This window comes from Pelophylax lessonae, assembly GCF_965119305.1.
Source record: "Pelophylax lessonae genome assembly, chromosome: 5".
Lineage (NCBI taxonomy): Eukaryota > Metazoa > Chordata > Amphibia > Anura > Ranidae > Pelophylax > Pelophylax lessonae.
The window spans coordinates 483,452,222-483,476,895 of NC_138772.1; the positions used below are offsets into that span (position 1 = coordinate 483,452,222).

The following is a 24,674-nucleotide window of genomic DNA, read 5'->3' on the forward strand; positions in this document are numbered from 1 at the left end:
GAGACTCAACAAAAAAGAGAAAATTTTTTTTTTTTTTTTTTTTTTTCAAACAGAAAAAAAAAAAAAAACCCTCGAGGTAGACCACCGGTCTCCTCAAATTGCGGCCTGCAAAACCTTGCGGCCAAATGAGGCATCCGCCGATGCCGTCACATCAATTTTATAGAATTTTGTAAAGGTATGTACCGACGACCAGGTGGCCGCCTTACATACCTGGACCACTGACGCCTGATGGCGAAAGGCCCAGGAAGTACTGAGCGCTCGAGTGGAGTGCGCCCTAACAGGGAACGGAGGACTCTGACCCTTAATAGAATAAGCCTGTACCACCGTTTGTCTAATCCATTTGGCAATGGTCGCGGCAGATGCAGGCAAACCCTTTCTGGGGCCATCCGTGATCACAAAAAGTGAATCCGTCTTACGGAATGTTTCCGTAGCTTTCAGGTATACCCTGATTGCCCGAACCACATCTAAGGAATGCAACGCATGTTCCCGATGATGCTTGGGCTGAGGACACAAGGAAGGTAGTACAATATCTTCATTCAGATGAAAATCTGAAACCACCTTAGGAAGAAAAGATGGCTTAGGATGAAGTACTACCTTATCCCTATGAATCACTAGGTATGGGGACTGGCATGATAATGCAGCCAGTTCTGACACCCTGCGAGCAGAAGTAATAGCCATCAAGAAGGCCACCTTCTGGGATAAAGTAAGCAAGGGAATCTCCCTGATGTTTTCAAAGGGAGGTTTCTGTAGAACCGACAAAACCAAATTAAGATCCCAGGGCGGTAAGGGCGCGCGGACTGGAGGAGCCAGGTGCCGCACCCCCTGGATGAAATTCCGCACCAAGGACTTGGTAGCTAAAGGTTTCTGAAAGAAGATTGCTAATGCTGAAACTTGACCCTTGATGGTGCTCAAGGCTAGCTTCTGCTCAACCCCTTGTTGCAAAAAGGCCAATATTCGAGTCACCGAATAGGTACGTGGAGGAAATCCTAGAGATTCGCACCACGCAATATAAGTCTTCCATGTGTGATAATAGACCTTGCTGGAAGTCGCTTTCCTTGCTTTAATAAGGGTAGGAATGACTGAAGTAGACAAACCTCTGTCCTTCAGTACTTGGGTCTCAATGGCCAGGCCATTAAACCCAGCGACTGTAAAGCATGATGGTAAATTGGTCCTTGAGACCACAGACACTCCCTGAGACGAAGTTCCCACGGAACGTCTGCGACTAGCATGTCCAAGTCGGCCAGGCCGGCTTGAGGAGGCCAGCCTAGAATTTCTAGGACCACTGGCGCTGATAGAATCTGAACCAGGCGTCCCTAGAGGTATCTGGCCCCGACCATCCGAGAAAGTCTGGTCGTTTTCTGTTCCCACACATTTATCAGATACCTGATTGTTATCAGGAAGGGTGATCTTTTCTGGTTGAACCTCAGGGACCGAAGTCACCCGACTAGAGGCTTCTTGGCCTATCTGGTCAACCAGATCCGATTCCTGTGAGGTATAGGGACTAATCTTAGGAAAAGGTAAAGGAAAAGATCTATTCAGGGAACGGTAACTACCGCTTCCTGTAGTACTTAAATGTTGGAAGGGAAGAATCGCACCGGTAGTAGTGGTTGAAGCTCGATCTAATGTCCTGAATACCGGTGAAAACGTCCCCCCACCCTGAAACCGGGTGGGGGCGCACCTTCAGGCTGTGTACTCCTTTGCTTCGGGTTTGGCTGGGTTGGTCCTCTGCTTGTCCGACCAGCCCTTCTTGAACCCTCCTGGAGGAGTCTTGCCTTTCCCGCTAGTACCAGCCGGGCGCCCTTTATGGGCGGTAAAGAAAGGTCCTCGCTTGTTGCGAGGTCCCTTAGCTTTAGCAGCCTGTGGCAAAAAAGTGCTCTTGCCCCCAGTGGCATCCTTGATGATTTCATCTAGGTTGGCCCCAAATAGACGATTCCCCTGAAAAGGGAGATTTGTCAAGGTCTTTTTGGAACCTAGGTCAGCTGACCAGCATTTTAACCACAGCACACGTCTGAGGATCACCGCTGACATAGATGCATGCCCTAATAGGGGAGTAGTGTCCAAGGCTGCGTCACAGATAAACTGTAGCCCTTGTATAATCTGTTCCATCAAATCAGATGTCTCCTGGGGAATATCTTTTCCCCTAAGGTCTTGGCGTACCATTTTCGCCCATTCCGTAAGTGTCTGGGAAACTAGACCAATAACAATTACTGGTCTAAATGCTGACCCTATCAGAGAGAAGATGGTGCGGGACTCTGCTTCCATCTTTCGATCCACCGGATCCTTAAAGGACGAAGTGTCCTCCACTGGGATAACCGTGGCTTTATTCAGCCTGGAAATAGGTGGATCCACCACTGGTGGTACCGTCCATTTCTTAATGATGGATTCCTCAAACGGATAGCGTCTAGCAATACGCTTGGAAATAGTAAAGGTACGTTTAGAATGCTCCCATTCTCCTTTAATCTGATTACCGAAACATTTGGGTACAGGAAAAACCTTCACCGTTTTGATGGGCTTGTTAGTACCAAAAGGAATCTGTTTCAGTTGCCTCTGCCGGTAAAGCCTCAAGTCTTAAGGTTTCCTGCACTGCCACAACTAGTGCGTCCACCAATGCTTCTTCCTGAATTATAGCAGGAGAAGAAGCGTCCTCCTCACTGTCTGAGGGGGCTTTACCTGGGATAACAGCCTTTGCAGAGGAACCTGCAACTGCAGTGACCATCTCTGAATCTGTGTCAGAGGTGTCAGATAGTATAGGGGTAGGCGGGGGTCGCTTCCTTGACCCCCGTCCCTGACAGGCCGCCTCCACCCGAGCCACCATAGACTCCAAAATTGCTGTAAATGACTCTACACTCTGTGCACCGGCGGGTCCCGTGGCCCCCTCGAGGGAAACAGGTGGGGGAATATGTGTGGCAGGGTCCATGATAATTCCAGTCACTTCCTGGATAATATAATTCAAAAATAAAAAACTTTTTTTTTTTTTTTCAGACCCCCAGCGCCACAAAAAGCCCCTTAGTGTTACCTGCTAGGGATCCCTATCGATCGAGAGAGAGAGAGAGAGAGAGAGAGATAGACCCCCAGGCTCACCACTTGATGCTCAGAGTTTAACTGCAACAGGTTACAGCGCTGTCTTGACAAACAGGAAGTCTTTTGGCTGGCTGCCCAGGAAGAAAGGAGGCGGCTCCGCCCCTCTGCACGCCTTCCGGCGCCTCCCCTAGCTCCACGAGGTGTTTGGATCACCTCAAACATGGCCGCCCCCATGCTGGAGACACGAGGCTACGCCAAAATGGCGGCTCGTGCGATCCAGCAAAAAAAATGGCGGCGGCCTGTACTGAATAGCGGTGTGCTGCAGGGCACACAACACTCTCTCTGCATGGGGATTTGGCGTGGTTGGCGGTACCGGCCCTGGCGGACCGCATGGCCATTCGGGAGGCCGCTAATAGCTGGAGATCTGATTAGGAAGGCAGTCTACATGTCCGTGGCTTCTGACTGGTAGGTAGCTTATTCTTATCACCGTAAGATTCTCAGAATGCCACAGATTATAATCTTTTTAACATGTATACAATTAGATTGTTAGCTCCCAAACCAAGCCTCCTGGCTTTTTGCACATAAAATCACACTCAAAGTAGGAGGATCTGTGTCATTTATAGGATAGAGAGGGACTCTATCTTACCATACAGAGAGGGGCCCGCGTTCACCACAAGACCCGTCAGGGGAAAAGGGGGAACATACTACTCACCATACCGGAACCAGGCGGGCACCAACTCCTGACAGTACCCCTCTCCACCGGGGCGGGAGGGCTGTCGACCGATATGGACGCCGTGACTCATGGTCTTTGGCGTTTCAGCGAGACGCTTAACTCGCGGGGTCAGTCCTTTAATGGGACTTTGTCGCGGCCGACCCAGCGCGGAGCTATGGCCTGCACGCGCTCGTAGGCTGAACTGGGGTGACCACCGGATCTCAACATCCAGCCCGTCGCCCAGTTCCGCTTTCTTGCTTGAAGATCTCACAGGAACACTGGAGAAAAAAAGCTGTCTAAAAAATCCTTTAAGAAAAAAATCTTGCCAGGACCCAAGATCCCAGCAAGGTATCTAGGTCCTTACTCCTAACTAGAGAGAAAATAACTGATTTGCTGAGGCAGAGAGAGAGAGGATATACCCTCTGGGACTGCCCCTAGGGTGTGGCCAGAGCTTTTTAATTTCCTGTCTAGTCCTGCTCCTGTGGAGGCAACATAACCCGAAGGTGGTGTATCACCGAGGACTACGTCTGTCAATGAGCGCTAGAGAAATGTATATTGTTTTTCATTTTGTCCTTAGTGTTACCATGTACAAGGCTCTATAATTCTCCTTAGGAAGCCACAGTTGTGGTGAAACATGTTGAGTGGAAACCTCTGTACAAAGGCCATATAAACGCCTTATGGTTTTTTAATGCCTTTTTTTTTTACTTTTGATATTTGAAATAAAAATTACTTTTACATATGTCTAATTTTTTTTGGGATGAGCCACTTAAACTGGATTTTTGTCTTACCGTAATATCCTTTTCTCTGATGTTCATTGACAGACACAGCTTCATATCTTCTTTGACCCTTGCGTTATGCTGCTCTCCTTAGGAGTAGGACACTGAGTGGGAAAAAATTAACTACGCCCATAGGGCCACCTTAGGGGGTATTCTTCTACTTCCTGCTATAGGAGTTCAGTTTCGTAACAAGCAGTGTCAGAAGAATACATAATCCAACTCAACAGAGGAGTGGGGGCTGTGTCCGTCAATGAACATCAGAGAAAAGGGTTTTTACGGTAAGACAAAAATCCATTTATCTCTTTCGTTCATTGACGGCCGATAGCCCAGTGGTGGCCCCACCACCAGCACAGCACCATGCCCCAGAAAGCTGCCCAGACCGGCACAATACCCTAGAAAGGAAGGTATGGGGTGGTGGATGGGGGGGGGACTAGATGGCCCACAGGGGCCACCAAGGCACGGGGGGGCCTAACGGGAAAAGGGGAACTCGGGGGTCCGGCCGTCCCAGGGAGGGGCCTACGTCCACCCCAACACCCTCCAGAAAAAAACTGTGTACCTATAGCAGAGAGGGAGAGCATACTTCCTGGGACTGCCCATAGGCGTAGTTGAGTCTTTTTTTCTGCCTAGTGTCCTACTCCTGTAGGGGGCAGTATAACCCACTGTTCAAGATTCTCAGGAGCTGTGTCCATCAATGAACGAATAAGAAATATGCACTATTCCTGTATTAATGACACTGGCAAAGAAGGTGTTAACATCAGGGGCAATCAAAGGATTAAATGTGTCCCTAGGGGGTGCTTGCTAACTTGCTCTGACTGGAGGAAGACAGAGATCGGTGTTCCTGCTTAGCAGGAACAGAAGACCTCTATTTTCTCCCCTGTCAGAACGGCTATCGGTCTTTTTTACCTAGGCAGACTGCAGTCCTGCCTTCCTCTTGAACAATCGAGGGTGGACGTCGGACATCGGGTACGCCGGACCCGCTGATTGGCTCCCCCTCTGTCCAATGAGCGTGCGAATGCGTCTCCGGTGATGTGCGCACGCCCCTAGTGGCTATTGTACAAAATCACGTACAGGTACGTGATTTTGTGCAATAGAGCGGACCTACTGCAGTACATGTACGTTAGGCGGTCGGCAAGTGGTTAAAGCTCCTACAGCCACAGGCCTAAATGTTCTCTTAGAGTGTTGAGACAAACCATTTAAACACTGACAAGGCTGCTTATAGTCAGTTTTTACTGTATTTATTCATGGAAAACCTTTATCTCAAAAGGGAAAAAGTGGATTTTTGTCTTACCGTAAAATCCTTTTCTCTGTGGTTCACTGACAGGCACAGATTCAAGTCTTCAGACCATTGGGCTTATGCTCTTGCTCTCTAGGACTAGGAGGAAACCTTTTTGGTTACGCCGCTGGCGCAGTCCCAGAGGGTATACCATCACTTCCTGCTGTAGGACTTCCAATTTGTAACTAGCAGTGTCAGAAGAACAAATAGCTCAACCCCAAAAGAGGGGCAGATGCTGTGTCTGTCAGTGAACTCCAGAAAAAAGGATTTTACAGCAAGACATAAATCCAGTTTTCTCTTTCGTTCACTGACAGGCATAGCTTCAAAGTCTTCAGATCACTGGGATGTCCCAAAACAGTGCAACATGAGGAGTGCGGGGAAAAAAACACAGCAAACGCAGAATTTAAGACAACTTTAAGAAGGAACACCTGACAGGGTCGTAACACCACTTTGTCCCTATGAATCACCAAGTAAGGTGACTAACAGGACAACACAGCCAACTTCGACATGCAACGTGCGGAAGTAATACATACTAAAGAAGCCACCTTCTGCGACAGAGTGAGCAGAGGAATTTCTCGAATATTTTCAAAGGTAGGCCTTTAAAGCACTGACCGAATCAAATTGAGATCCCACGGAGGCACAAGAGATCGCATCGGAGGAGCTGGATGGCAAACTCCTTGTGTGAACCAAGGACTTTGCCGCCAACTTCCTTTGGAAAAAAATAGCCAAGGCGGAAATCTGGCCCTTGATGATGCCCAGAGTAAAACGTTGATCTACACCCAATTGTAGAAACTCCAACTGGCGAGACACAGAAAAGGAGCGTGGAGAAACTCCCCGTGACTCACATAAAGTAATGTACGCCTTTCAAACTCGATGATAAACCTTCCAAGAAGTCGATTTCCTAGCCTTCAACAGCATAGGAATTATCAACCGACCGATATCGATATTTTGGCCAATGCATATCGGTATCGGCCGATATGCGCCGATATTTTTGTACATTTAAAAAAAAATTATTTTTCTGGACAGGTACTCTTGTGGAGGGATCTAGGGGTCTTAAAGACCCCAAACCCCTCCTCTGCACCTAAAAGCATTAAAAATGCCAAATTTGGCTGTTTTGAATGCTGTAATTTTTTTGAATCTGGCGCCAGTACCCGGAAGTGATGTCACTCATGACATCAATTTGGGTTTTTGCATAGAGACCCGATCAGAGCCGAATGCGGCTTTGATCAGGTCTTTGGCGGTCGTGCAAGCTGGGGAGACCCAGACAAGCCTCGGAAGGCGTCGGGAGGGGGGTGTAGAAAGGGGAGCAAGGCCAGTCTGGTGCCACCAAAATGACTGGAATCCCTTCTACCTCAATTCTGCGTAGCAGTCTGGACAGAAGTTTTATTGGAGGAAAAACATAAATCAGACGATACTGACCCCAAGGGGCCACCAGGGCATCTGCGGTGTTGGCCAGATAATCCTGAGACCTTGACATGAACCTCTGCACCTTCTTGTTGAGACGGGAGGCCAACAGGTCCACATTGGGGGTCCCCCCACCAGACAGAGCTGATGAAACACCTCCAGGTGAAGAAACCATTCTCCCTGATTCAATGTCTGTCGACTGAGATAATCTGCTTGCCAATTCTCTACCCACAGAATTTGCACAGCAGAGAGGGCCGGAACATATAGTTCTGCTCACCTCAGGATGCCGGGTACTTCCCAGGCCGGCAGGGCACTCCTTGTGCCCCCCTGATGATTGACATATGCCGCAGCATTGTCCGATTCTTTCCTCACCGGGCATCCATGCAGACGATCTGTCCACTGAAACTGACAAAGCCTGATCACCCGAATCCCCAGAATGTTGATCCGCAGACTGGATTCCTCTCGAGTCCACACACCTTGAGCCGAGTAAACTCCCAAGAAGCCTCCCCACCCGGACATCCTGGCATTCGTGGAAATCACTGTCCAATACAGGGGAAGAAAAGACTATCCCAGGCGAAGTGCCGGGGAGCGGAGCCACCATATCAGAGACCCTCTCGTACCCGACTCAACAGGATCAGATTGTCCAGAGACTGCGAATCCTTGTCCCATTTGGCAAGAATCTCTCTTTGCAGAGGTCTGGTATGGAACCGAGCAAACGGAACCGCTTCGAAGGTGGAGACCATAAGACCCAGCACTTGTATGCAAGTCCTGAGCAATGACCGACGGTTGGACAACAGGAGCCGAATCGCAACCCAGCAACTTCAATAGTTTCACCTGTGGAAGAAACATCCAGGCTGATGCTGAATCCAGTGTCAGACCCAAGTAGTCCAGCTTGGTGGACAGAGTCCAAGCCGATTTCTGAAAATTCAGTATCCATCCGAACTCCTGTAGAATTCGCACAGCAATGTCCAAGTCGACTCTAGAGCCGAAGAAGACTCTGCATGCAGAAGGAGATCGTCAAGGTAACCTAGTACCGCAATCCCCTTCTGACAAAGCAAGGCCAACACTGGGGCCAAAACTTTTGCGAATTACTGAGAAGCTGTAGTGAGACCAAAAAGGTAAATGTCACGAATTGACAGTGCTCCTCACCACGGCAAAAGGAATAAAACGCTGGTGCCCAACATATATTGGAATATGAAGGTAAGTATCCTTGAGATCGACAGAAGCCAAAAGATCCCCTTGATGAAGGAAAGCCACTACCGTGTGAATGGACTCCATCCGAAACTTCTGAACCCGCACAAAAGTGGTTTCAGAGCTTTGAGGTCCAAGATCAAGCGAACCTTGCCTTCCTTTTTGGCAATGACAAACAGATTTGAATAAAAATCTTGAAAAACGTTCCCCCTTTGGAACCGGCACAATAATGACTCCCTGTGCTAACAGGTCCTGCACTGCCCTGTAAAGGCCCTACAGCCGATCGTGAGACATGGGTAAATTGGAAGGAAAGAACCTTGCCTGAGGCAAGGACCAAACTCGATCTTGTAGCCAAACCGAATCAACTCGTGGACCCATTTGTCCTGAATGAGCAAGGTCCACAGGGTCCGTAAAGAAGCAAAGATGTCCGACTCCAGATACGGATGAGGGCGCCCCTTCAGGCTGGGAAAGGCTTGTCTGCGCAACCAGTAGTGCCCGCTTTGGACTTATCATTCCAGGGTCTCTTGGAGCCGCCCGCATAGTTACAGGTGGATCTCAAACCCTTTTCCTGCAATCCAGTCGGACGAAAAGGGCCACTTGTGAGCCGGGAAAAAGAGACCACATTTGAGATGAGGCTCCTTGCCCCTACCAACCTGTGGTAGTAAGGTACTCTTATCTCCCATAAGGCCCTAATGATTTCCTCCATAGAGGCAGCCAACAAACGGTCACCCACAAAAGGTAAATCGGTCAGCAACTTTTTAGAATAGACATAGGCAAGTGCTAGTACATGGAAATCTATACATAAGACTGCAATTTTTATGCAAGTGATTAGTCTATATAAATGTAATTTCGCACCTTTTTAGACGCCTGGTCGGCTGACCAGTACTTCAACCAAATCATGCGGCGAAGGATCACCGCCGTCACAGACACTCTGCCAGACAAAGGGGATCCAAAGATGCATTTCAAATGTACTGGAGCCCCTGGATTAACTGATCCGCCAGCTCAGGAGAATAGTGATCCCCTTACAGATCCGGTCGCAATATATTTGCCTACTCCGTTAAAGTCTGAGATACCAAGGTGATAGCAAACTAGGGCCTCAACATTGAACCTGCCACGGTGAAAAGGTAACGAACCAGAGCCCCAGCTCTCTTGTCCACAGGATCCTGAAAGGATGGAGAATCCTCCACCGGCAAAAGTTTGGCTTTTTTAGCCTTGAAATCTGAGAGTTCACCAATGAGACTTCTCAAGGGGATATCTTCTAGCAAAACGCTTAAGTATTTCAACCATATGTTTCGGAGATCCACGCTGACTAGCGACAATCTCGTCAAAATAGGCAGGAAAGGGGAACACCTTAGTCCACCTGGAAGATCTGTGGGTGCCAAACTGCACCAGCGTTGCATCAGTTCTCCAACTTTAAAGTTTCCCTCACAGACACAATCAATGCCTCCACCAGCGCCTTCTCATGCGTGGCTGCAGGGGAAGAGGATTCATCCTCATGGTTAGAGCACTCAGGGTGCGTGGACACAGACCCAGTGGGTTGACTCGCGTCCGCAGTGGTCAAATCCACCTTAAGACTCTGAGGAGGCAGAGGATACAGGTGAAGGCGGGGGGCGCTTCTTGCTAGGCTGCCTTTGCAGGGCCATATCAACCTTTGACACAAGTGACTGCAAGGCCGCTGTCATGGCCACCAGGGCAGATTTAGACCCAGAGGGTCCCGCAGCTTCAAGGAGTGGGTCAGGTGGCGATACACGTTCCACGGGCTCCATAGTTAAATAGGAGCTGCACTGTGCCCAAAAGAAAAAAAGTTTTTTTTTTTTTTTTTTTTTTTGGAAAAAAAAAACCCTGCACACCGCTCGGAGCACCACATGAATCAGCGCACCCGCGGCGCTGTTTATAGCAGAGGAAGGACTGTATACCCACAGAGACTCACCACCATGCACCCAGAGCTGGATCCAGAGCGTCAAATAGCCTGCAAAACTGTGTTCAAAGAGGAAGCAGAAGCGCTGACACTGTCACTAGAGGCCCGCTGCAAGTCACCACACTTGACTTCAAGAAAATGGCCGTCGCATAGACTACAATGGGAAACCCAAAACATGGCCACCAGACTACACAAACATGGCTGCCGAGGCTGAAAACAACCATCCAGGGCAAAGTGGTGGCGCCACACAGGACCCCCACTGGGCCCGAGGCAAGGTCCCACCGGGGGGAAGCCACCCAGGAAACTCCCACCACACCCCCCCCCCCCCCCGCAGTGCAATAAATGCAGGCAGCTCAAACAGGGAGCCACCAGCGGCACACTCCCACCACCCTCTGGCCCAGCACCAATGTAACACCCCCACCCAGAAACACCCTAAAGAGGGACTACGGGAGAGGGCTGTGGTCGGGTGAGGGCGACCAATGCAGGGAGAACCCCACTAGAGAGAGGGGGGAAACCATGAGGGGGAGGAAGGACACAGGTGAGGCCTACCATCCCCAGGATGAGCCTGCGACCACCCCAGCAATTCCCAGAGAAAGGAGGAGGGGACATTCCTCACCACATCTTGTCATTAGGCGGGCACCACTCACGGCAGTCCACCGCACCATCTTGGAATGGGGGTACGCAGGGACTCTGATTGCGACACTTGTCATGAACAGGGCTGTGCGACCACGCAAGGTGTTTCACTCGCCAGCCAGCCCCCATCCAGTGGGGCTATGTCGTGGTCAACCTAGCGCAGAGCTAATAGTTGGCCCAGGCCATAAGGATCTAAGATCTAAGATATCCAGTGCGTCGCCCAGTCCTGCTGTTGATTGTAGTTCACGCTGGAACAGAAAATACCAAAGCGAAAAGAAAAAAATCCATTTAATTCCATTTAAAAAAGGAAAAGATCGCAAATCCCAGCAGGGAGCCAGGTCCTTATTTCTGACTAGGCAGAAAAAACTGAAGTCCTATTGTAGGAAGTGATGGTATACCCCCTTGGACTGCCTCAGGGGAGTAGCCAAAATCGTTTCCACCTAGTCCTACTCCTGAAGAGAGAGCAGCATAAGCTCAAGGGTCTAAGAAGACATGGAGCGGTGTCCCTCAGTGAACGAAAAAGAAAGTGGAATTACACTCACAATGTATATCCCACGTTAAGGAGTCTGGTGCACATCCATGTAAAGCCGATGGTGTATACAGTAAAGCTGCTGGTGTATACAGTACTGTATGTGGCCAGAGGCCCGGGGGCGCTGGTGGCTCCCAGCGCTTCCTTTAGAATTTAGAGACACTTCCAGCTGGGTGGGGCTGCGTAACATGCATTCGGAGCACCCGGAAGTGTCAACAATTCCCGAGTGTCTCCAAGTTCTCCAGGAAGTGCTGGGAGCCACCAGCAGCCCCGGACCTCTGGCCACATACACCAGCAGCTTTACTGTATACACCAGCGGCTTTACATGGATGAGCACCAGACTCCTTAATGCGGGATATTGTAACATTGTGAGTGCAATTCCACTTTTTTTTATATTAAAACTGTGATCCTGCTCTACTGCTCGTATTGCCCCCGGACCTCTGGCCACGTACTGTATACAACATATACTTTATACTGTACTTTGTATGGCCGTAATTATTCCATACCAATCAATCCATTATTTCCCTTTGATATAAGAGTGCTTTGGATTACAATAACGTTTCCGGAACTAATTATGCTCGCAATCCAAGGTATTACTGTACCTTATAAGATCAAATTCAATGTAAACATCTTGTCCTAAATATGCAGTTTGCTGGAGTTTGCACAAAACAGGGCAAAGTTCAGCAACATTAAGAAGGAATCTTGTCAGTGACCACAGAGTCCAGCTTTACATGGAACAGTGGTTTCAGCAATGCACCGCTCAGCATATTACAGGACAGTAGCCGAAGCTTCTGTACGGAAGGAAAGCAAACACAGCAAATATAACACATAGAAAGTAGCCATCGTCGCCAAAATAGACATAAGCACATAGCAAACCCAGAAAATGTGCTTACCTGTCACATTGCTGCATTATAGAGATTTCCTTAATAATTTCTTGAAGATCTGATTCCACAGGAACTTGCTTGATTGCAACGACCTGACCAGACTCTTTGTGAATGGCTTTAAACACACTTCCATAAGAGCTGTGCAGAGACAGAAATAAAAGATTAGCTGCAACAAATAGCAAAGCTTAGAATCAATAAAAACCTCCAAACTATTTTTCATGATAAAAAGCAGCAGTAACTCTGATCATGACTTTTATATGAAATAAAACACAAGGATTTATAGCGGAAGAGTCCTCTGTGTGACCTGTATTACACCAACCCTTGGATGGATCGTATACGCACATCTCACACACTATCTGGCTCCTGGCAAGACAGAAAATTTAAGAATCTTTCCAGATCCATCCCTGACTTGAAACTACTAATAGCGGTCTTATTTTATTAAACAGAAAGGAAATGTAGTTCGCCAAGCTATAACGAGGGCTGGCATAAATCGAAAGACCTAGCAGCCACTTAAAATACATTTTAAAAAAGTTAGGCGTCGACAACAATGCGACACTGGTCTTGCCTATACAGTTCTCATCCCCTACACCCTACAAAACAGGGTCACTTTAGGGCCCACTTCACACGGGCCGGACCCGATTTTGGCTCAGCACGGGATTCGTCCGCTGATCCCTTGCTGAGTTCAGTAGAGCGGGGGTATCCACTTATACCGAGCGGACACAGACACAGCCTGCTCAATGGGCAGCCAGATGTAAACGTACCAGCTATCTGTTTACCTGGCTGCCCTCCGATCCCGTCCAGTGGGGGAACAGATCCCCTTTCATTTTTGTTTGCCGGATCGGACCCAGAGGTACCTGTGTGCTAATAGCACAAGTCTGTTTGCATCCTGGGCGCGGTCCTGGAGGGTCCGATCAGTTCCAGTAAACAAAAAAGAACAGCCAGACCAGATCAAATCTCTTGTGTGCAAAGGGTCCTAGGCTGGCTATAGGGGACTTGGTTTTTTCTTTTTTTTTTTTTTTATTCAATGAGCCAGTGGGCTGATTGAAAAGAAACAAAAAGGGATTCCCCCGATCTGGACATCCACCAATCCAAATTCCCAATCTGTGTTGAGAGGTCATGAGATTGAGAGGAAAACTGCTTTGTGTTTTCTGAGTGTGTCCCAAACTCATGTTCTTCTGGTCTGTGCTCACCCCCTTCACCACATCATGATGATGGACCACACAGCTGACAGCACACCAGAAAATGCTTGCAGTGTAGGAGGTCAGCAAAAGTTTTTTGTCCAAATTCAGTCTTGCACTTGTGAAATAATGAGGAAGAGGAGACCAAACATAGAAAGAAAAAGATTTTTCTTTCTCTCACAAAGAATTAGTGTGACTTAGGCCCCTTTCACGCATACGTACCATTAAGATCCGCCTGTCAGCTTTTTAGGCAGATCTGAACGGATGCCCCATGCATCTCTATGGGGCATCGGATGTCAGCATAGACATGTCCGCTGACATCCGATCCGGTCCGTCAAATCTGGACGGATGGAAACCCTATATTCCATCCGTCCAGCGCATCGGATCTGATGGGATCGGATGAGAAAGGACAGGCGGTCCGTTCTCGTCCGATTCCCCCATAGAGAACAGCGGGGACCTGACAGCTCTGTCTCCGCACACAGCACGGAGACAGAGCTGCCATCCGCTTTCTCAGCGGGGGATCGGCAGATCGATCCCCCGCTGAGAAAAACGGAGTCCGCTGTCGGACTCGAAGTGTGAAAAGGGACTTTATTTTTTTACACAATAGTTTATCAAAATGTAAAAATCCTGACAAAAGGAATCTAAACAATGCCAAAGCCAGAGTTTTTAATAAAGAATAACTAAAGGCAAAACTTTTTTTTTTTTTAGTTTTGAATAGGGCGGAGAGGGATTAGAACGCTTGTCAGTTTTTATTGCTGACTGCGCTACCGTTAACCTATTCCCACCGGCTGTATGCATAAATGCACCCTTTCTGTGGGTGGAATTTAATGCTGAGAGGCCACATATATGCGACCTAAAGGTAAACAATTCTATGCTGAAAGCACGCGCCCCCAGGTTGTGCAGTCTATACCGAGCAAGCCTGGAGGCTGGCGCACTTCCGGACTCGTTGGCTCAGGCCCACATTGTGTTGATCTTGAAACCTGGCAAAGACCCTACCCTTTGCTCGGCCTATCGGCCGATTTCCCTACTTAATTATGATTTAAAGATTCTGACAAAAATCCTTGCCACCAGATTGATGAAGGTCCTCCCTCTCTTGGTCGACATTGACCAAACGGGTTTCATGCCGGGGAAATCTACTGACATCAATATCCGCCGGGTGTACACACATTTACAGGTCCCTGCGGAGGAACGGAGTCAGCGAGTCTTAGTATCATTGGATCTGGAGAAGGCCTTTGATTCTGTGGCCTGGCCCTATCTTAGTGAGGTGCTCCGCTCGTTTGGTTTTGGTCCTACCTTTCGCAAGTGGATTGACATTCTTTACAGTAAGCCTCAGGCACAGATCAAGTTGGGCGGTAGGGTATCGCCTGTATTTGATATCCGACGCGGCACCCGTCAGGGGTGTCCACTGTCGCCGGCGTTGTTTTCGCTGGCGGTGGAGCCCCTGGCGAGGGCTGTTCGGGGGTCCGGAGAGATCGGTGGGGATTCGGGTGGGGTCCCTGGAGGAAAAACTGGCGTTGTACGCGGATGATATCATTCTGTTCCTCCGGGACCCTCCCTCCGGGCTGTCCTGGCCCTGCTGTCGCGCTTTACGTAACTGTCGGGTCTCCGAGTAAACTGGGAGAAATCTCTCTTGCTCCCGCTGGACGCGGATTCCCAGACACGGGCGGACCCCTCTTTGCCCTTGTGCTGGGCGGACAGTGTCAGATACCTGGGAGTTACGATCTCCCCGAGGGTGCAGGATTTCTGTGCTCTGAATCTCTTCCCTCTCCTCCAGTCCTTTAAGGACAGGCTCCGGGCGTGGGCGAACCTCCCGCTGACTTTGATTGGGCGAATAAACCTTGTTAAAATGAAGCTGTTGCCTCTCCTGCTGTATGTTCTGCGACAGTCCCCAGTGTGGATCCCGAAGCGGATTTTTAGAGCCATTCATTCCCAGATGACCACCTTCATATGGGGGTCTCGCCCCCTGAGGCTGCGGCTAGATGTCCTGCAGCGGCCCTGGACACATGGGGGTCTGGCTTGCCCGGATTTCTTCATGTATTTCATTGCCGGTCTACTGACCCATGCACACAATTGGCTTATATCTGATGACACGAACTCTGCGGTGGTGCTTGAGGCGGCGCTGCTGGGGTCCTACGAGGCACTGCCTAACGCCCTATTCCGTGGCCCCCGAGCTCCATATCCCCTTACCAACTCTATGAAGGCGGTCATCAGGGCTTGGGCGCTGGTCTCTCCCTATACTAAATCTGACCCCCACGGGCTCTCTCCAAATACTCCCTTGTGGCGTAACCCGGAGTTGCCTGAGTTTTTATCCATTCCCGACCCGTCTCTGTGGGCCTCTAGGGGTATACGGTGTCTCTCGCATATTTGTCAAGGGGATGGCCTACTGAGCTTTGATAGGCTTAAAGACAAGTTTGATCTGCCTAACGCATACTTTTTCAGGTTCCTGCAGCTCCGCCACGCCTTTCGGACTCAGTTTGGGGGTTCTCCCCGATGCGACTCCTGCGGATTTCGAGCTCCTCCTTCGGGATGAAGATCTTCGGAAACCGCTGTCCTCAATCTACAGATCCTTGCTGCCGAGTGTGCATGTGGGTCTGGAGAGATTGCAGGAGTTCTGGGCGGCAGAGGTGCAGGAACTGGATTCGGAGGATTGGGAGGATGTCTGGGACTGTCCGTTCAAGTATTTGGTCTCCTCGAGGGACCAGCTGGTCCAATTCAAAATTGTACATAAGTTCCACCTTACGCCCTCCAGATTGCACAAGGTGTCTACCGACATCCCGGATGCCTGCTGGCGCTGCGGCGCTGGTGCCCCATCCTATACCCATATGATCTGGCACTGTCCGTTCTTGCAGGGGTTTTGGTCTGAGGTCCGGGGCTTCATTACCAAACTGACTACTATTCCTATTCCGGCTGAGATTGAAACTTTTATTTTGGGGCTTGTGAACGCGCTGGCCCACACTGTTGCTACACGTACCCTCCTGGGGCTTCTGCTCTTCTATGCCAGGAAGCTGGTGGTGATGCGTTGGAGAGCCCCTGGGGTTCCGACGTTATCACAATGGAAGTCGCTGGTGAACTCCATGATACCTCTATACAAAGCGGTGTACAAGTTTAGGGGATGTTCCAAAAAATTCCACAAAGTGTGGGATCTGTGGTTGGACGCTGCAGATACCGCAGATGATTCCTCGGCTCCGGCCGTCGATGAGTTTCGACCAGCTACTTAGGTTTACTTGTATGTATGCCTTGCGATGTGTGAATTCTCTGATTTACAGGACACACTGGACCACGATTTGGGAACACCGATGCCTAGTAGACTCGGTACTTACACCTGTGATACTCTGGATTACCTTTGAGCTGCAGCCACTGTTGGGGGGTTAGTGGGGGTTTTTTTTTTCCCCCTTTTTCTTTGTTATTTTTTTTTGTTGTTCTGTGTTGTCGAGCCGGGGTATGCCCAAATGGCTCTGTTTTGTATGTTGTTATAAAACTCAATAAATATAATTTAAAAAAAAAAAAAAAAAGGAGAAGTAAGGCCTATGCACTGTTGGCCCTATTACTCCTGTAGGTTACAGGAGTGCATTTCATTGTGAACTGTTATGAGCTGCATTCAGACGGCTAAAGTCTGCTGTCGGCTGACATCACTCAGCCAGTCCAGACTCTGGAGAGATTCAAACTTAAAAAAGTCGGGATCAGTGCGCATGCGCGCGGGCACGAGCACGGACATGTTCTAGTTGTGCTCCGCACATCTCCGAGGAAATCCAGCTAACTTCAGCGGCGGGAGTCCAGGTGGTGGCTCGGTTCTCTCCCCGGAGGATCGTGAGGTGGTCATGCGGCGGGGATCGGCTGGTTTGCCCAGAAAAAGGCCATACAAGCGCGGCAATCAGCGGGAAGGTCTGCGGCCTATCTCATCTGGGAAGACGCCCTCCCCCAAAATGGCGCCGGGCAAGCAGAAGGCTCAGAGCGGTCGGGACGCGGCCCCGGAGCAACCTCGGCCTCCCACTCCGGCTTCACCGCATCTGCCTGCAGATTCCCCTTCCAGGGAAGATATGAGGGATCCCTTCTCTTCCCAGACTTCAGGAGCGTCCGGGGGGTCTCCGAGTGCCGGGGTGAGTTATCAGCAGCCCTCCCCCACCCCTTCATACTGCAGGCCTGATATGTCCGGCTCCCCGGCCTCCTCGATGGACCGGAATATGGCTGAAATGGCGGACTCTCTATTTAGCCAGCCTAGCCCCACGGGTGATGCTCAGGCGCCCCCCCCAGCCCCCTATTCGGGTGATGCGGTGCTGTTAGCAAGATTTTCCACAATGCTCCAGCAGGAACTGTCTAAGGCATGCTCCATTATTACAACTGACATCAAGAAGGATCTCCAGGGATTTGGGATGAGACTGGACACTGTTGAGAAAAAGGTGGATGGCTCACTGCTCAGAGTTAATCAGAATACTAAATTAGTGTCAGAGCTTCATGACCGGTTGGAGGAAGCTTACTCCAAGATTGAGGACTTGGAAAACCGGTCGCGTCGTTACAATGTGCGCATACGGGGCCTCCCTGAATCACACCAGGACCTGGAAGCGGCAGTTCGGGATCTCATGAAAGATCTGATTCCAGATATTTCTCCACATCAAATGGAAGTGGACAGGGTACATAGGGCTCTAACTGCGCCACGGCAGGATGGTCTCCCCCGGGACATAATTTTGAAACCGCACTATTATAACATCAAAGAGAGAATGATGTCAGCGGCCAGGAACCGCCGAGACCTCACACTGCTTGGGTCCCCTATACAATTGTATACGGATTTGGCCCCATCGACGGTGCAGAAGCGCCGCACGTTCAAGCCCCTGCTCCAATGTTTACTGGACAATAACATCAAATATCGGTGGTCCTTCCCCTTTCGGCTGTCTTTTACCTATAATGGCAAGAATCACTTCTTCACCAACTTCCATGCAGGAGAAGATCTATTGCTAAAGCTGGGCATCTTGACCAGGGAGCCGCGCTCTCCACGTTCATCAACAGCGGCCGGACCGGATCGTCCGTTGTCCCCGGTGTGGTCACATCGGGGCCCTCCTCCCGCTGGACAGCGAGGGGGCAAGGGGGGACGCAAGACCTGAACTGTCGATAAACCTATTTTTGCTCGCTCAGGCTCTCCATTTTTTCCAGCCAAGTACTTGTTTACCTGTTGTTCCCTCCCTGTCAATCCTGGCCGGCGCAGCTGTTGCTGTGTCGGTTGGGTGAGGTTGGGAACGGTTCATTTAATGCGGATAGTTCTTTTATTGCAAGTTTAACTGGTTTTCCCCCATCCTCCTCCAACTTTCTTTTGTTACGTTTGTTTTTATTTTTTATTTTCTATTGCTTTTTAAAGTATGGTGGCTGGTCGCGGATCCGACGTTCCAGGATCCTGTAGGAGGAGGCGACCGGTTCACCTACCATAGTTCTCAGGATGGGGGCCTGGGGTGGCCGGGAGGAAGTACACCTCGGGTCTTCCCCGCCCTCATTGGCGTCTCGGATTGTTACCCGGGATGTTACCGTGTGCCACTCCTGTGAACTTGCCCCCCTCTCCCGATGGGGGCAATCTCACGACACGTACCCCAGGTTTGGGAACTGGGGGAAAGTAATTCCCAAAGGTTTTTGTATTTGTATATGTATTACATTAGTGCCTTTACGGCATGGGGGATGATTCCTCCTGTCCTCTTATGCTTTCTCTCTAACTTTTCTTTTTCCTTTCTCTCCTCTTGGACCCAGGCTCTGCGAACTTACCCCGCACTGCTGCCCCCGGGCTCCCCGGGCGGAGGGATTTATAGCCTAGCTGAGTCAGGCCGTTGTCCACAGCGATCAGGTAAGAGTGCACTGCCAAACCACCATGTCACCCTCAGGTTCCTCTAGATTTACACTGATATCACATAATGTGCAGGGCTTTAACTCTCCACTGAAGCGCACCAAGGCTTTCCTCCAATATAAGCGCCAGAAGGCGGATATCTTACTATTGCAGGAAACGCACTTTTCCAAAACATCAGCACCCAGATATCTTTCGACACATTATCCTCAATTTTATCTATCCTCGGGCCAGGAAAAGAAGCGGGGTGTGGCTATATGTTTTTCGAGAAGGGTCCACTTTACTCCGGTTACAGTGGTCCGAGACAAGGAGGGCAGGTACCTCATGGTTGTGGGCCTTGTTCAGGATCAGTTGGTCTCCTTGGTCTCCTATTATACCCCTAACACGGGTCAGGTAGGGTTTTTTCAGGATATGCTGAGGACATTGCTTCCCAAAGCGCAGGGCAGGGTGATCCTAGGGGGAGATAGTAACCTCCCGCTCGAGAACACGCTGGACAAATCCGTCCAAGGCGTGCCCAGATATAAGCATGTACCGAAGAACGGCTCAAGGTTGGCCCGACTTCTTCATGACTGGGATCTCCTAGACTTGTGGAGGGAACATAATCCGACTCAGAGAGACTACACGCATTTTTCCCATGTCCACGGCACCTATTCTCGCATAGACCACGTGTTCGCCAGCTCCGCTCTGGCCTCATGTGTATGCTCAGCGCAGATTTTGGCATCCTCCTGGTCCGATCATTCCCCGGTTTTAGTACAGTTTTCGGCCCTGTGGTCTTCCCCAGGCCCCTCTCCTTGGCGACTCAATGCAGCTTTACTAAACGATCCTGGGGTCCTGGGGGAGATCGAAAGGGATATCAAACAATTTTTCCTTGAAAATAGACCGGGTGAAACTTCCTCTACCGTCGTGTGGGCGGCCCATAAAGCTACCATACGCGGTAAACTGATTCAATTGGCAGCCAAACTAAAACGTAACAGGGAGAATACAATAAGGGAACAGGAGCAGGCTCTGCGCGCACTACTCCTTGAACAACGGACACGCCCCCTCGTTGATATCCGTCATAAAATTGATGCGGCTAGATTGGAGCTTAATTTGACACTCACGACCCAGGCGGAAAAATACATTAGATGGTCCCGACATAGATACTACACTATGGGTGACAAACCTTCCACTCTGTTGGCTAGGAGGCTGGCCCCTCGCCCCTTCTCAGCGGCCCTGCCTAGATTGCGGCTGCGGACTGGGGCGCTCTCTCGCAATCCAACCCTGATCGCGTCCGAATTTACTAGGTTTTACACTAAACTCTACAGGGCACCACCGTCGTATAACCGGGGTTTGGCCGATTCTTTTTTTGCCGACCTGCGGCTGCCCATGCTGACGCAGTCTCATGTCGACCTTATGAACGGTCGGATTACAGAGGCGGAGGTTCTCCAGGCGATCAAGGGCTTACATCCCTCCAAGGCCCCCGGGCCGGACGGATATTCCGGGGTGTATTATCGCAAATTTCAGGAAGTTCTGACGCCGCATCTTTGCGCCTTTTTTAATGCTCTACGCAATGGGGAATCCCTCCCGCCCCATGAGAACACGGCTTATATTCATGTCTTGCCCAAACCAGACAAGGATCATAGCATATGCGACAATTATCGTCCGATCTCATTGATTAACTCTGATTTAAAAATTTTGGCGAAAATTATGGCAACTAGGCTTGGCTCCTTTTTGGCTCAATATATACATCCCGATCAAGCAGGGTTTGTCCCTGGTCGACAGACTTCGGATCAGACTAGACGGGTTGTAGACATCATCACAGCTATTCAATCAGATTGGGACGGAGGGGGTAATCGTAGAGGCATGCTCCTCTCCCTAGATATTCATAAAGCTTTTGACTCCCTGTCGTGGGAATACCTTTTCGACGTGTTGACCAGATTTGGATTCGGCGCTCCCTTTCTCACGTTGCTGCGGACCCTATATAGTACACCCAGGGCGGTTCTTAGGCTGAAGGGCTTCTCCTCGGACTCTATCCCTATCTGTAGAGGTACCCGACAGGGCTGCCCCTTGTCCCCTCTCCTTTTTGTCCTAGCACTGGAACCTTTAGCCATTAAAATTCGTGCTTCACCGGACGTGCGGGGGGTGGTGTGCGGGGGCGTCGAACACAAGTGCGCCCTTTTTGCGGACGATATTTTAGCCATTGTCTCCTCGCCCGTCACGACTTTACCCAACTTATTTGCGCTATTGGATGCGTTTGCGCTTGTATCAGGATTGCATGTAAGCCAAACGAAATCCCAGGCACTAAACATCTCCCTGGAGAGTCGCACTGTGGACACACTTAGGAAATCTTTCAAATTTGCATGGTGCACGGACTCTATGCCCTACTTAGGCATTAATTTAACCCCATCCTTGTCTACACTCTACACAAAGAATTATCCTCCTCTGTTTACACGCCTGAAGGGTGACATGGATAAATGGTTGATTCAGCCCCCTTCGTGGTTTGGCAGACTATACTCCATCAAGATGAATGTCCTTCCGAGGGTGTTATATCTGTTCCGCACTCTGCCAGTCGCGCTAAGGCGGTCTGACCTGCTCAAGTTTCAGGGTCACGTCCTTTCCTTTATCTGGGGGAACAAGAGGCCTAGGGTGAACAAGAGGACGCTGTACACCCCTAAAGTCAGGGGTGGTCTGGGGGTACCGGATCTGCTGAACTATTATTATGCTGCACAGTTATCCCAGTTGGTGAGATTCCACTCGGAGGGGGCCCGGATGCCCTGGATGGAATTGGAGGCTAGCTCGGTTCCGGGCCTGGCAGTCTCCCATGCAATGTGGTTATCGCCTAGGGATCGTCCCCCCATCCTGTGCCCAGCCTTGTCTCATTCTATGGCCATTTGGGATCGTTTGACCAGAACACATGGCTTTAGGTCCCCACATACCCCATTGGCCACTATTCTTAACAACAGCGGGTTCCCCCCGGGTCTCTCCCCCAGATCTTTTCAGTGGTGGACGAACAAGGGGCTGCTTCGCATAGCGGACTTTTGTGATCATAGGGGTATCCTCAAACGTCAGCAGCTGATAGAAAAACATGCCCTGCCTGACACTGAGTATTATAGGTATGCACAGATTGATCATTACCTGCGATCCCTGTCTCGCCTGTCCGATCTGACTACCATGACCTCCATGGAATTTTTGTGCCGCAAATACGATAAATTACGGGGGTATATTTCCAGGATTTATAATATGCTTATGGACTCGCCCCTGAAGCTTCCATACATGGAACGATGGGAGGCGGATGTCGGGGAGGTTGTGGAGTTGGCGGACTGGCACGACATGGCTCGAGAGGCTTCCAGGTCTCTAGTTAACACTTCAATCATCGAGGCCAACTACAAAGTGCTCCTGCGCTGGTACATGGTACCAGTCAGGATAGCATCCTTTGTGCCAGGAGCATCCTCGCGGTGTTTCCGGGGGTGTGGCCAAGAGGGTACGATGTTTCATGTTTGGTGGCAATGCCCGAAGGCCCGACGCTTTTGGATTAGGGTGTACAATTTCATCTACACCCTCACGCAAATAAACCTACTCAAGTCTCCTCAGCAGGCACTATTGGGCAAAAAGGTGGATACAGCCAATAGAGCGCAGAGGCGGCTCATAACGTTCATATTTACTGCAGCAAAAATAACAATAGCGAGATCCTGGAAGTCTCCTACGATACCATTTGAGCTGCTTAGGCACAAACTGAATTGGATTATGGTTAATGAGCGCCTGACGGCTCAACTGGAGGACAAATTGCGTGTGTTTGACAGGGTATGGGGATCGTGGATTAACTACCTCACTGGGGGTACCTGATGGACTCGGGAAGGTCTGGGGGTGGGGTGCGGGGGCGGGGTCGGGTCCAATCTTACAAATCTTTTCTCTTCTCTCTTTTCCCTTTTCTCTTCTTTTCTTGTGGCTCTATTGTCCTTTCTCTTTCTCTCTTTCTACGATTTGTCTCAGTTTACGATATGGGGTTAACAGTGGTACTGTATTCTAAGGGCTTAGTACCCCATGTCCCCAGCCCAGGCTGGGGCAAAGTTCTGTGGGATCACGATCTAGCCACTTATCCTGTGTAGTACGCTCAGTGTGATTAAATGCTCGGGGTGGTTGGCCCTGTTTACCCTCGGTGAAGGTCCCTCTAGATACCTTGAGGCTCCTGTTTTTTGTGTTTTGAGGTGCTAGCCCTTGCCACGTTATAGTTTCGACCTTTTATAGAAGTATTATCTAATGTTTGCTATGGTTATACCACTGTTTACGTTTATTATGCACTGATTTTTTATTATGTGTGTATATCTTGCACTATTTTTGTGAAAACTTTCAATAAAAATCATTGAAACTAAAAAAGTCGGGATCCACCCGACATTTTTTTCTTCTCTGAGGAAGTCTTGCCTAGTGATGCAAGGTATCAGATTGGTCCCACCCCACCTGTGACATCATCACGCTAGAAGAGTCAGATCTGAGAAGTGTTTACATTATTATTATTACAGTATTTTTATTTGCCTTATTTGCAAGCTATCGTTAGTGAGTACTTTAAACTGAGGGAGAATAAAATTCAGCTTTTATGATTATCACTTGTCTTTTGGTCGATTGTTTATGTTTCACTTTCACATGAGGAAACAAAGTGGAGTTTGTGCGAACTGGCTGAGAAGGCTGAAGAAGGAGGAGAGCTAATGGAGGCACTTGTCCAAACAACATTTAGGATATGGGTTAATGAGCTTATTTGACCTTTGGTATTTTAAGATGTCTCAACCTTTAATGAGCAGTAATTTGGCACATTTGGTGGAGGTGGATGAGCACTTGGTGGAGCAAGAGTTGGTGGATGAAGATTTGAGTAATTTAATATACACATAGGACTGATTTATTTAAGGCACTTGGTGCAATTATTTGTTCAACTTCTTGTTTAACTTGAGTGTGGAGTTTGTTCACTTTGTGATTTATACACTATATTAATTTATTTTGTGGAGGGCTGCATAGTTTAAAGTGGTTGTAAACCTCAGACATGAAATATGAATACAGCATATCCCTCTATAGTGTGTACTTGTCTCAATCCAGAGCACTATGTCATTTCTGTCAGTTGCTTCATTCCTCTATCAGCATGAATACACTCCTGACAAGATTTCCTTATATTGACACCAAGAGAAAAAAAAGGTGACAGGGGAGGGGGATCCAGCAAATTGACAGCCTCAGCTCTGTTCCTGTGTGCTGTGTGAAAAGGGGTGTGTCCCGTCCCTCTAATCATCATTCAGAGATCTTATCACAAATTTAACTTCAGCTCTCCGCCCCCTGCTAGTCAGAGCAGAGAAATCCTGTGTAAATTCTTCACTTTGA

At 49.4% G+C, this 24,674-nt stretch overlaps 1 protein-coding gene across 1 annotated transcript in view; it reads right to left on the reverse strand.

The window, feature by feature from the left end:
- STK3 (serine/threonine kinase 3) overlaps nt 1–24,674 on the reverse strand; it is a 450,433-nt gene that overhangs the window by 372,944 nt on the left and 52,815 nt on the right. The window contains exon 3 of the mRNA XM_082257854.1: nt 12,351–12,479. Coding sequence (XP_082113980.1) covers nt 12,351–12,479 — 129 coding nt within the window. The remainder of the gene's footprint in view (nt 1–12,350; nt 12,480–24,674) is intronic.